The sequence below is a fragment of the Helianthus annuus genome, chromosome 7, assembly GCF_002127325.2.
Source record: "Helianthus annuus cultivar XRQ/B chromosome 7, HanXRQr2.0-SUNRISE, whole genome shotgun sequence".
Lineage (NCBI taxonomy): Eukaryota > Viridiplantae > Streptophyta > Magnoliopsida > Asterales > Asteraceae > Helianthus > Helianthus annuus.
Window position 1 is genome coordinate 69,315,752 of NC_035439.2, and position 13,900 is coordinate 69,329,651.

The 13,900-nt window shown below is 39.3% G+C and overlaps 1 protein-coding gene across 1 annotated transcript; it reads left to right on the plus strand.

Annotated features, from left to right (window-relative positions):
• The first annotated feature begins 3,561 nt into the window (after positions 1 to 3,561).
• On the plus strand, positions 3,562 to 5,691 carry LOC110941989 (intracellular protein transport protein USO1). The gene has a single exon (XM_022183688.2). The coding sequence runs from the start codon at positions 3,659 to 3,661 to the stop codon at positions 5,522 to 5,524; it is 1,866 nt and encodes a 621-aa protein (XP_022039380.1). The 5' UTR covers positions 3,562 to 3,658; the 3' UTR covers positions 5,525 to 5,691.
• The last annotated feature ends 8,209 nt before the right edge of the window (positions 5,692 to 13,900 follow it).

Consider the following 13,900-nt stretch of genomic DNA (forward strand, 5'->3'; position numbering starts at 1 on the left):
ATAAAATTCGTTTTCCATGTTTCGGTGTAAAAGGTATATAAAAACACAATGTCTTTGTTAAATGACTTAGTTCAAAAATTGTTTTTAGCTCAAAGTCCACAAAATTTCAACTTCCACGAGGCTCACTACAACTAGAAGCCCAAAATCTAACAATCTCGGTTCAAATGAAACACCAGCTCAATCTTTAAAATTTTCGGCCCAAATGTTTTGATCCAAGCCCACTTAATCACTCTATACCAATCAACTCCAAAATTATATTAACTTGCGGTCCAAAAAAATTGTATCCGATCCAATACACAGTCCACTAAAAAACTTTTATAACCCAGCACCAACACTTTAAACTGACACTAAAAAGTCTGCTTGTTCTTCGTTTATCAGTAATCAACCACACACAATTTAACCCACCATTATTAGTCTGCAATTCTTCTTCTTCGATTATAAACTCAACAGCAAGATTCAACAATTTTTTCTTCGTCTACGATTCAACTCAAACGATCTGAAACAATTCGTGCGATCTGGTAATATAATCCAAACGACCTGGTCACTTTCAAGCGATCTGAAGACCTATTAACCACTCCGTACGATCTGAAGAATAAATCTCAAACGATCTGGTACACTCTCACACGATCTGAACAGATTCAAACAACCCGTGAGAGTTGATTTTTCAAACCATGCGACCTGATTCAAATCTCTCAAATGACCTGATTAAACTTCCAAGCGATCTGGCCCAAACTTACAAACTATCTGGCCCAAACTTACAAACGATCTGGCCCACACTTACAAACGACCTGGATAGGTTTCACACGAACTGATGACTTGTTAACCAGATCGTACGAACTGGAACATAATTTCAAGTGACCTGGAGATGTTTCAAGCGACTTGAAGCTGTTTCACACGATCTGACCCAAACCGTACGACCTGGAGCAAATTTTCGTGCGACCTGGTCAGTTTCGAACGATCTGGATGATTTTTCGAACGATCTGGTTCAATAGTTCATCATTTTGTCAATTTTTATCAAGTTTTAGGTTGAATTTGGTTCTGATTTGTTCACGGATTGATTAAAACTCAGTTTTACTTGTTATATCAGATCATTTTAACCGTAAATTCGTTGAAATTTTGAAGAAAAAGTGTAGAAGAATGAGTAGAAATGAGTAGAAATCAGATTTATCTGTGAAAACAAGCTGAAATGGTATAAACTCTTCCTCCTGAGCTCTGATACCACTTGTAGGATCGGGCAATCGATCAAACGAGTCGTTCAGAAGAGTTCTCGATCAATACGAAAGGCAGAATCAGATGTATTGATGTTATAACAGCTAGATTCACACTTAGAATCACTTTAATTGTCGATTGTATTGATTTGATAGTGTTTACAGATCATTCGACACTTCGGCAGCACTTCGTCTCCGGAATCAAAAAGTTACAAATGAAGACCTAGACTCACCTATGTATAGGAATGCCAGACCCCACGAACCATTTCATGTTTTCTGGCATTTCATGCTTTCTGGCATTTCATGCTTTCTGGCCAGACCCCATGAACTTGCCAGACCTCACGAACTGGCCAGACCTCACGAACTGGCTGGTTCAGGTCTGTTTCCCGTTTTTCTCGTATAACGAGTCCTGGTCTATCTATTCTATTTACATGACTCGATACAAGACATAAGACGAAGTCAACAGACATATGCACTAACTATATATATATATATATATATATATATATATATATATATATATATATATATATATATATATATATATATATATATATATATATATATATATATATATATATATATATATATATATATGCTTCAGTTCAATTAAGAACCACCACGAGTTGAGTTCAAGTCCCACAAACAACATGAATAAAAGGAATATACCGTTAAAAAAATACATATTGTGTTCCTAACTACGTAAGAGGAACACAATTGTGTACATATTTTTAAATTTACACTCATATGTCAAACCCAACTCTGAACACACCTTTCAGTTCATATACCAATCATGCAAACTAGTATAGGTCAAGGATGTCGCATTGGAAAGTAATTCCTCATATTAGAGATATAAACGTTTACAATGTCATCAATGTACCAAGCATTTGTATAAAAAAATGGTGTACACCACCACTAGGCGTCCTTATTGGTCAATCTCACGACTAAGATAAGGGAGTTAAATCACGTGTCCCATAGTAAATCGGGTAGGGTCGAGGTTTGATCCCCAAATCATCACAAGAGATTTCCAACTTACCACCAAAGTATTATCATAGAACATGGAGGTCATGGATAACATTTTTTGTAGCAAGTCCTCCAATTACACATACAAGCTTTATCGAATTATTTACTTTAGCAAGCTAGACAACTACACGTTCTTCCTAAAATATTACCATGTCTATCTAGCGATTATTAACTAGAATTAACATGCTGCTTACGACAAGAAGGCTTGTTTGAGTTATACTAAAGTCAAACAAACAAAATAGTCACATGTGCATAATCTAAGGTTGTATGTTGTGGGCGTCAAACCCACTGGCGCCAAAGCCACATCAGCATTAAACACCAAAATGGGGATGCCAAGAGGGGACGTTACCCCCTTAACGCCCATGAGTGACATGTGACTATGTGAGATAGGGTCCACTTCAAATCAATCAATCACAATTTATAAATTTTTAGTTAAATCACAAAAAGATAGTTAAACTGTGAATTAGTAAGGCTCGTTGTCTATGTGGTAGAGCGATACGTAATTTTTAATTAAACACAACATATAGTATAAATATTTATATTCATGAGGTACATATTGGACTTTATAAATATTTGCAAATTAAATAATACATATCTTTAATTTGATGGTTCGGTAGGAACCTAGAATAAGTTAATGCATTCTATTGATGAGTAGATTAGGGTTGGGTGAGAGGTGCATATTGGACTATGGATATTTATTAAGTTCATATGGTTAAAACTTTATCAATTCACTTCCATCCAAACTTCAACAAAACTTCTAATTGTCTTACAATAATATTTTGCCAAACAAACGTCACTATAATCAAGAACAAAGTGTACAATCATTAAGGGGGACGGGGGTATGGCTGGCGGGTTGGATTAGTCAGGAGAACAACTCGTGATACATTGTGTTGTTTTGATACTCTTGTTGATCATTGGGATTGGTTGGGGTACTTTGATTGGTTAAGGAGTTTGACTTTATCAAAATAAAAAAAAAATTATGGCAAGGGTAAGACACCGCTAGTGTTTTACGGCTTAAGAGTTGTTTTTAAGATCTTTGATATGACGAGCGGCAAGGGTAAGGCACCTTTAGTGTTTTATGGCTTAAGATTTGCTTTTAAGATATTTGACATGACGAGATTTGATTGGTTGGAGCAAGGGTTTTTAAGACTCTTGGATGCCCCTTCTCCTTATAAAAAATAAAAAAAAAAACTAAAGAAAATATAAAATTAGTAATTTTAAGCAAAAGAATTTATTTTAGGACGGTAGGAACATGAAACATCTCAACAACTCACTAGTCACACGCCGCACAATACGATTACCGTACCAAAAATTTCAAATTCAAACTCAAACCCTAAAACCCCTCCCTCTCCCACATATATATACACATATCCCCCAATCTCAAACCCTAAAATAACACCCTCATTTTCACCCATCAAACCCTAACAATGGCGAAAAAGAAATCAAACCCACACTCCGACACCACCAAACCCCCTAAACCTCAGGATCGTGCCCCCATTGACGACATTCATTCAGAAAAACTCGACAGTTTGAAGTCACTCAACGCTATGCTGCTCAAAGAGACCGTAGAACGCCGCAATCAGGTCGATAGTTTAACTCAGGCTAACTCAGCTCTTGAATCCGAGTTGACTCGGTGTAATTCCGAGTTGAGTGGTTGGACTGAACAAGCGGTTATGTTGGAGATTGAGAAAGGTGTGGCGAATAGGTTTGTTGAAGTGCAGGTTGTTGAAATGGTGGAGAAAGTTGAAGGGTTTGTGAGGGATTTGAATCGGGTTAATTTGGCAAAAAGTGAGATTGAGAGAGTGAAGAATGTTAAGGAGGTGGAGATTAAGGGGTTGAAGAATAAGTTGAGTGCACTTGAAGGGGAGATTGGCGAGGAGAGGTTTATTTTGTCTCGGGTTTGCGAGGAGCGGGATGCGGTTAGGGCGCAGGTTGAGGAGCGGGTTCGGGTTGAGAACGCGCTGAGGGTGAAAGTGGATGAGGCGGAGAAGAGGGAGAGGGATGCGTTGGAGAAGTTAGAGAAGTTTAAGGGTGATTATGATGGGTTGGTAGAGGCCAAGGCGTCGGTTGAGACGAAGATGGAGTCGGTTGTTAGAGAAAAGGCTTTGGTTGAGAAAAGGTTGGTGGTGTTGAATGGGTTAGTTGATCGTTTGAAGATGGATGTGAATAAGATAAGTGAACAGAAGAAGTTGGTTGAAGACGAGAGAGATGTTCAAGAGAAGAAGAAAAACGAGCTGCAAAGTTCGGTTGATGGGTTGAATGAATTGGTGCGTAAGCTTGAACAAGGGAAAGCGCAATTGGTTAATGAAGTTGTTGAGTTGGAGAAGAAATGTGTGGGGAGTTTGGATAAGGAGGTGAAGATGCGTGCTGAATTTGACGTCTTGGCGAAGGAGAAACAAGAAATGGAAGTGGAAATTGAAAGCCTGACGAAAGAAAAGAGTTTGGTGGCAAAAGATTTGGATGATGCTTTGAACAGTTTGAGGAAACAGAACCTGAAGGTAGATCAACTGGACAAGGAGAAGACAAAGATCATTGATGCAAAGAATCAAGCGGAAACGGATGTCATCAAGTTGAAAGAACAGCTGGAGGAACTCAAGAACACGGTTAAAACACTTGAAAAGGTGAGCATTGCTCAAACTGATAAAATCAACGAATTGGAGGCTGAAAAGAGCCGCTACATAGCAGCGTCTGATCAAGCCACAAAAGAAAGAAACAATGTGCGAGCGAGTCTTGATGGTGAAAAAGAAAAGGTGAAGAATTTGACCGAAAAGATATCGAAGATAGAGAAGGATATGGAGGATATGCAGAAGAAGTTATCTAAGATGCAAAAAGAGACCGAAAAACTAGTTGCAGAAAAGAAAGACTTGGAAAAGTCACGCGCAGTGCTAGAAAAAGATATTCTTGCGATCAAGAAGTCACTTGCGAAAACTCAAAAGGATTATGAGGATACAGAAAGTAAACTAAAAGTCTCTGAAGCTAATTCACGCAAAATCTTGAAAATTTTGAAGAATACTTCATCGATTTGCAACTCAAAGGAAGATAAGAACAAGGGTATTGATAAAGAAACCGCCTTTGGTGAAGAAATTAAGCATCATGTAACAGAAGTTGAAGCAATCAAGAAAGCATTTAAGGAAAAAGAGAGTGTTGCGGATGAAATGAAGAAGCAGCTTGAATTGCTGAAAGTACGTGTGGCGAAAGCTGATAAGGGGAAGAGCTTTTGGACGATGGTGTCGTCTGCAACCACCTTGTTGGCTGCTGTTTCTTTGGCATATGTTGCTCGTGGAGGTTATTAGTTTGGGGTGGATTTTGCTAATCCTAACAGGTTAACATCCTAAAAATATGTTGTTTGTTAATGGGTTAATTACAATGTTTAATGTTAACTCGACTTTGTTTGCTTAAAGCTGTTTCCTTGAGTATGATGACAATAATAATGGAGGATGGAGTTTTGTTATTGTTTTCATCAGTTTTATTCACTATTTGCAACATTGTTGAACTTGACTCATTGACTGCTTAAATCTGTGTCAGTTTTAACCTGAACTTTACAACCGATCTATTCAGTTTATTTTTTCTATTTTTAGGTGGTTTGTAATGTTGAGCAAGTTAGTCTAATATCTTCTGTCAATTAATCGACAACTAACACCAAACGATCCTAACTAATCATTAATCAAAATCAATTAATCATACCTGCGATCAGACAAACAGGTCCTAACTAATTAATAATCATACCTACGATCAGGCAAAACAGGCCACCCCTGCAGTGGCTTCGCGTGGTGGGTTGTTGCTTGTTGCCAGAAATTCAAGGGTACTGATACCGGGTGCGTGGTGGGCTGTTGCTTGTCGCCGGAATTTCAACTGTTCAAGACTTAGGGTTGGGGTCGATGTTCATGTGCTGTGCCTGTGCGTCGTTTCAGTCTCCCACAATTTCCAACTAGCAGTGTACCCGTCCGCTGGGACGGGTTTCTGAATTTATAACATTCAAACTATGCGTACGATTAGTAGGCCGAGAAGTTGGTTAATTTTCGTACATGTTAACTCAAATTTTTTTATTTAGTTGGCACAATTCAACATCTTTGCTTCGTTGTGTGTAACCTAGAAATTTTTAAAGAAAAACAAACAACAACGAAATAGCTTCAAAATGGTATGTTTGAATTGAAAATGTTACTTGGCCAATCAGGTTACAACAATGCAGAGTGACTCACTTTAATTTTGACAAACCAAGCAAAACTGTCTTGTGCTTTTCAAATTTATTATCTTAATATATTATATATTTATTTTATAACGTGACGCCAGAAAGAATTAAACCAATAGTTCATATATTCGTAAATATCAATCATTACTGATATTAAAATAAATATATACAAGTATTACAACTCATCGTTATATAAAGCAAAAGTAAACCCGATGAAAGAGTGGTTAATCAAGGGAGGTTAATTCACTAGTCTCGTCAAGTAGGGTTAATCTCTTCTTTTCGAGGATTGGTGGCTGGATCGTCCGTTGATCTGTCTCCTGTACAAGAAAAACACACCGTGACTCGTAACAAGGAGGATGGGGTGGGTGGTGCTCCTTGTTACCACTCTCCGGCATGAGAATCAGTAATTTGCTTGAGAGCAAAGTGTGTGATAGTAGTAAGAGTGAGAGAGTTTGAATAGATTAGACCATCCATTGAACAAATCTAACCAGAAATGATGATAACATCTTATATTTTAGTGATTAAAAGTTAACAAATTAAAATATTATCTATGAACATTGTTTTCGTATTCTTTTAATAATCAAGGACTCGCATATGTGATGTTGCACCTTGCGCCTCACACGTCGGCTTTTGGGATCAAAATGCATGACGACGCCGCACCATTTTTAAAACCAAGCATGGGTAAAAATCATACATGGATAATGCATTAAGCTCTTACCTTTATAGTACTCTGTCTCCATTAGCTGTGATGCTGGAGAAATGAGGATCGCTTTACTTTTCTTCAACAATTTTACCATCCTCTTTAGCAAACTAGCAAGTTTAAGAATCAGATGAAAAAATTACCACCAAATTCAATATCTTCATATATTAACAACTGTATTAGACCTGACATCTTCATCTTTAGTCCCCACTAGGACAGCTGTACTTTGAACCAAGAGCGTGTCCCTGCACATCATATCCGGAGGAGCTACCTTTTGAGCTTGCATAGTAACTGCATCAAACCACCTATATATAATTCAACTATTGTATCAAGCTACTTCCGAAGTGCCTCAATCAATAACTATGTTCCAAAACTTTCTGGAGTAAAATGCCCGGATTATAACTGTTAGAGGAGGATTTTCTAACAATTAGTGATCCTTATTTGCTATCCTAATTAGTGATCCTTACTTCTGTGATAGATAGTGATCCTCAGAAGAGCTTCAGGATCAGGATCATGGATCACCCTAAGGATCCTCATACTAACGATTGGCTGTTTGTGTTTCGTATTGTTTTGCAGGAGTATTGAGCTTGACTTGGTCTTGGCAACGTTACTATGGAATATTCCACGGGTATTTCGCACACTTTTGAATAGAAATGGACGTTGTGGAGAACGTGGGAGCATGGCACAAAAGTCGGACAATTAGTTAGCTTAGTTAGCTTTCATTTTTAAAGGGGTGACGAGCTAAAATTAGAACACTTAGCCATTTTCGGTTACACACACACTCTCGTACAATTGCAGTCTCAAAGCTCTCAACAAACACTTAACAATTCTCACACTTTTACATGATTAACCATAGTGATCCTTGTACTTAGCTCGTCACTATCCGAAGTTGTAAACTTTTATTGATTTATTTGAGCTTGGTGATCGGTAGTTTCCATCACCCGAGGTTTTTTATGCCGGAGATCATTCATTGATCAAGGGCTTTTTCCTCGTATAAATCCTTGTGTTGTTTGTGCAATTTACATCGAAGTGATCCTTATTATTGTTCTTCATTTCAAGCATCATTCCCCGTAACTAAGAGTTTGGTTGCATTATCCTCATTAGATTTTTAACCAAAACAGTTTGGCGCCCACCGTGGGGCAATTGGTGCTTCATTTCTAAGAAAGTTTTCTGTTGGTGATCATTCCGGTTCATTGCATACAAGTACATGGCTTCATCATTGAAGAATGCATACAAGTCTGTTGGTGATCATTCCGGTTCATTCCACCTTTGCCTCCACCACCTGCTGGATCTCAGAAAAATGCTGATAAGAAACCAACTCCCATTTTCTCTAAACCTCCAACTTCTTCTGCTCCTTACACTCCCACTACTAGTGACATGTTTACTTTGATTTTGCAGATGAAGGAACATATACAGCAACAGGATAAGACCAATGATAGGATCCTCAAAGAAATCGGAGATCTCAAGAAACAAAAGAAAGCGGCAGAGGATCATTCCCCACTGGTGCCCAGATCTTTGAATTTTGACACTCCGGTGATTACTTCTCAGCCATCAGAGGTTCCAGATGTTCAATATGTGGGTGGACCAAAAGGAGTGCACTACGGTTCAGCAATAGTGACTCAGGCATCAGGTTCATATTTCCAGCCAGCAGGATCCTATCCTCAGCGTATGGGATCCTTCATGAATTCAGGAGCCTACTCAGGAGCGCAGCAGATTCAAGGATTTTCCTCTGTTCCAAGATCATCCCAGGTTCAAGGATCCTCCTTTGTTCCAGGATCATCCCAGGTTCAAGGATCCTCCTTTGTTCCAGGATCATCCCAGGTTCAAGGATCGTCCTTTGTTCCAGGATCATCCCAGGTTCAAGGATCCTCCTTTGTTCCAGGATCATCCCAGGGTCAAGGATCCTCCTTTTTTCCAGGATCATCCCAGGTTCAAGGATCCTCCTTTGTTCAAGGATCATCCCAGTTTCAGGGACCCTTCCAGATGCCAGGATCCTGGAGGAGTTTGCAAACAGGAAGTTCAGATGTCCATCAGGGAGATTTTATTCCGATGCAGACCATTGCTTCCACTGGTCCCTCCATAATCCCAGAGTCCCAGCAATATGGATTCACATCCGGTGTTCCTAACTTGAACCCAATGGGAGGTAACACTTTTAATTATCCTCTTACCACTAACCATGGATTCATGCAGGATACAGGTATCAACCATGCTATGGCCAGAGAGTTGCAAAAACTGAAAGATATGATATCAAGTGTTCCAGGAGTGGTCAAACCTATCCCGGAGATTGCAGATGGAAGCCATAAGATATCTCATTTTGCACCACCAATCTGTGATGCTGAGATACCCAAAAGATTCCATGTTCCAACTATGAAGTTGTATGATGGTTCGACGGATCCTGAGGAACACATATCACAATACAGGGAGAGGATGGAGATCAATCCAATTCCAGAAAGGTTAAAGGAAGCATGCCTATGCAAGGGATTTGGATCCACTCTTACTGGATCAGCTCTCAAATGGCTGCTAAGTCTTCCCCCATACTCTATTACCTCATTTGCTAATCTAGTTAACTTATTCAATAATCAGTTTTCTTGTAGTAGAAAATTTGAGCGATTAACTAGTGATCTATATAGGATAACCCAGGGTCATAATGAATCATTAAGGGATTACATTACCAAATTTAGTAAAGAATCCTTAGACATTCCCAACTTGGATATAGCCACGGCTGTTGAGGCCTTCAAAATGGGATTGCTTAGGGATTCATTGTTCTATGATGATCTTGTTATGACACCGTGCAGGAACCTAGATGAGGTAAGAACCCGGGCACTCAGGTTCATCCGGCTAGAGGATGACAAAAGGATCCAGGAGAGATTAGCAGGATCCTCAAAACAAGAGAAGCAAGGATCCTCGTTCAAGAACAACAAATTCAAATCCTATAACAGATCTGATAACCAGAACGTGCATACAGTTGATCAAGAAGAGGATGATGAGGATTATCCTCCAATTTCTGAATATTGTTTTTCCGTTGATAACAATGAACTAATTCTTGCGATGCAGAATCTAGGAGATAAAGCCAGATGGCCTAGAAAAAATGACAGACCGGCTGCAACCAAAGACAAATCAAAGTGGTGTGCATACCATTAGGATTTTGGGCATTTAACAGAGGAATGCATTGCATTGAGAAAGGAAATTGGATACTTATTGAGCAAGGGGCATTTAAAAGAATTGCTGGGTAGAAAAAAGTCAAGGACTCAGGATCCTGAAAGGATCCCTGAGAAAGCTCTGGCCCCTCCAGCAGATGCACAAGTGATAAACTTTATTTCTGGAGGATCAGACATCTGTGGTACATCCTTCTCAGCAGCTAAAAGGCATGCAAAGGAAGCTAAAATGGATAATGGAGAAAGACCTGTTCGAACATCAAGTGTCTCTGAAGGAAAAGTCATAACCTTTGATGAGGATGATCGTGTTGACATCCAGGATCCTCATCACGATGGTTTAGTTATTACTCTTTTTATTTCTAACCATTTTGTCCGCAGGATCCTTATTGATGGAGGAAGCTCAGTGAACATTATCCAGCTAGATGTTCTGAAGAAAAGGGGTATCCCTGAATCAGATATCATACCAAGATCCTCCGTGCTCGTGGGATTTAGTGGCGAAACCAAGAACACCCTGGGGGACATTAAACTCCCAATTTATGTTGAAGGATTACATAATTATAAAAAATTTTGTGTTATTGACTGTTTATCTTGTTGTAATGTTATCCTTGGCAGGCCCTGGATACACAATATGAAGGCAGTCCCATCTACTTACCATCAATGTGTGAAGCTCCCTAGTCCTTGGGGAATAGTCAAGATTGATAGTGATCAGCAGAAGGCTAAGGATTGCTACACTTCATCAATGAAACCAGCCTCGAAATCAAGGGAGCAATAGCAATCAAAGTATCCTCCAAGGGATGTCTTGGAGGCAAGAGAGCAGGATGTGGTAGAAATCCTCATGGATCCTGATGATCCTGAATCCAAAATCTATATCGGATCAGGGATCCTTGGCAAAATGAAAGAAGATTTTGTATCCTTCCTCAAAAGAAGAAAGACTACTTTTGCATGGAAGCATGAGGATATGACAGGTATATCTAAGGATATTATAACTCATAAACTTGGCATTGACAGGTCATTCAAACCGATCCATCAAAAAAGGAGGAAGTTTGCACCGGAAAGAAATGCCATTATCCAGGAAGAGGTAGAGAAATTGCTCCGGGCAGGTATGATTAGAGAGGTCAAGTATCCAAGATGGTTGGCCAATGTGGTTGTTGTTCAAAAGAAAAATGGAAAGTGGAGGGTATGTGTCGATTTTACAGATTTAAATAAGGCATGTCCCAAGGATCCTTTCCCATTACCCCATATTGACTCCATGGTGGATGCAACGGTGGGTCATGAACTGTTGACTTTTATGGATGCTTCATCTGGATTTCAACAAATTCAGATGGAACCATCTGATCAAGAGGATACGGCTTTTATGACTCCAACCGGTATATATTGTTATATTGCCATGCCGTTTGGATTAAGGAATGCAGGTGCAACATATCAAAGGCTGGTGAATATGATGTTCAAGGATCAGATTGGACAAACAATAGAGGTTTACATAGACGATATGGTGGTAAAATCCATAAAAGCTGAGGATCACCTAAGGGACTTGGAGGAAGCATTTGATATCCTTGACAAATATAACATGAAACTTAATCCTTCGAAATGTCACTTTGGTGTTAAAGCAGGTAAGTTCTTAGGATACATGGTGACCAAGAGAGGCATTGAAGCTAGCCCGGAACAGATCAAAGCCTTAGTGAATATCAAATCCCCTGCCAATGCTAAGGATGTCCAAAGACTAACAGGCAGGATAGCAGCTTTGAACAGATTTATATCTAAATCCTCCGAAAAGTGCAAAGAATTCTATGATATCCTAAGGAAGAACAAGAAATTTTAGTGGACTGAGAAGCATGAGAGTGCTTTACGAGCTCTCAAAGATTACCTATCCTCAGCCCCAGCCTTGATGAAACCAGAGAAAGGAGATGTGTTATCCTTATATCTTGCAGTATCCTCAAAAGCAGTAAGTGCAGTCCTTGTTAAGGATCATGAAGGCACACAACATCCTGTCTATTATGTAAGTAAGAGTTTACTTGATGCCGAATCCAGGTATTCACACCTTGAAAAGCTTATTCTTGCATTAATTATGGCATCCACGAAGTTGAGACATTATTTTGAAACTCATGTTGTCGTTGTTAAAACTAATTTTCCAATTAAGAATGTCCTCAGGAAACCAGAGATGTCAGGAAGGATGGCTAAGTGGGCAGTGAAGCTTAGTGCCTATGATATAAGATATGAGCCCAGGACAGCCATCAAATCCCAAGCATTGGCCGACTTTGTGGCTGATTTCAGTAGTGATTTACAAAAAGAAGTTGAGTTAGAAGTCCAGCAACTAGAAGAGACCAAGGATCCTGCGATACTCTATACTGATGGATCCTCAAACGTTAAAGGCACAGGGCTTGGTATACTACTAAAATCGCCACAGGGGGACATAATACCCCACTCCATAGCTTGTGAGTTCCAAACCACTAACAATGAGGCTGAATATGAAGCCTTGATTGCTGGTTTACAAATTGCTAAGCATATGGGGATCAGGTACCTTGAGGTACATGTAGATTCATGATTAATTACAAATCATTTTAATGGATCCTATACTGTTAAAGGTGAAAAGCTAACCAAATATTTAGAGATAGTCAAAGAATTGGCACTCTCTTTTATTTCCTTTAGTTTGACACAGGTACCAAGGGAAGAAAATACAGAAGCTGATGCATTGGCTAATTTAGAATCATCTTTGAAGATCCCGGAGGATATAAGCATTCCCATTATCCATATCTTGGCTCCTGCCATCGAGGATCATGTGGCCATGGAAATAGGGGAGGATTCTGCAATTATCCCTAGTGAGGATACTCAATCTTATCCAGGATCAGGATCATGGATCTCACCAATCATGAGATACTTACAACACGGAGAGATTCCTACGGGAGAAAATCCTAGGGCTTTCAAAATTAAGGTATCTCAATTCACAATATTAAATAATATGTTGTATAGGCGATCTCTTGCAGGACCATATTTAAGATGCATCGAGGATCCTGAAGTCCAAGAAGTTTTAAAAGACTTCCATGAAGGAGATTGTGGAAACCACACTGGGGGCAGGGCATTGTTCTCAAGGATCCTAAGGACAGGATACTACTGGCCAACTATGAAAAGGGATGTTGTGGAGTATGCTAAAAAGTGTGATCCTTGTCAGAGACACAGCAATATCCTTCATCAGCCGGCTGAATTTCTACATCCTATATCCTCCTCTTGGCCATTTATGAGATGGGGGATGGATATAGTTGGTAAGCTCCCTAAGGCACCTGGTGGGAAAGTGTTCATGCTTGCTATGACTGATTACTTCTCCAAGTGGATAGAGGCTGAAGCTTTTGCCCAAGTCAGAGAAAAGGAAGTTATATCCTTCATTAAAAGAAATATTATAACTAGATTTGGCATTCCTTCTGAAATTATATGTGATAATGGTTCCCAATTTATTGGGGGCAGAACCACTAACTTTTGTGACAGCTGGGGGATTAAGATGATAACATCAACACCAGTCCACCCACAAGCCAATGGTCAAGCAGAATCATCCAACAAGATCATCATCAACAATTTGAAGAAGAAGCTTGGATCCAAGAAAGGGAAATGGGCAGAAGAATTACCTTATGTGCTT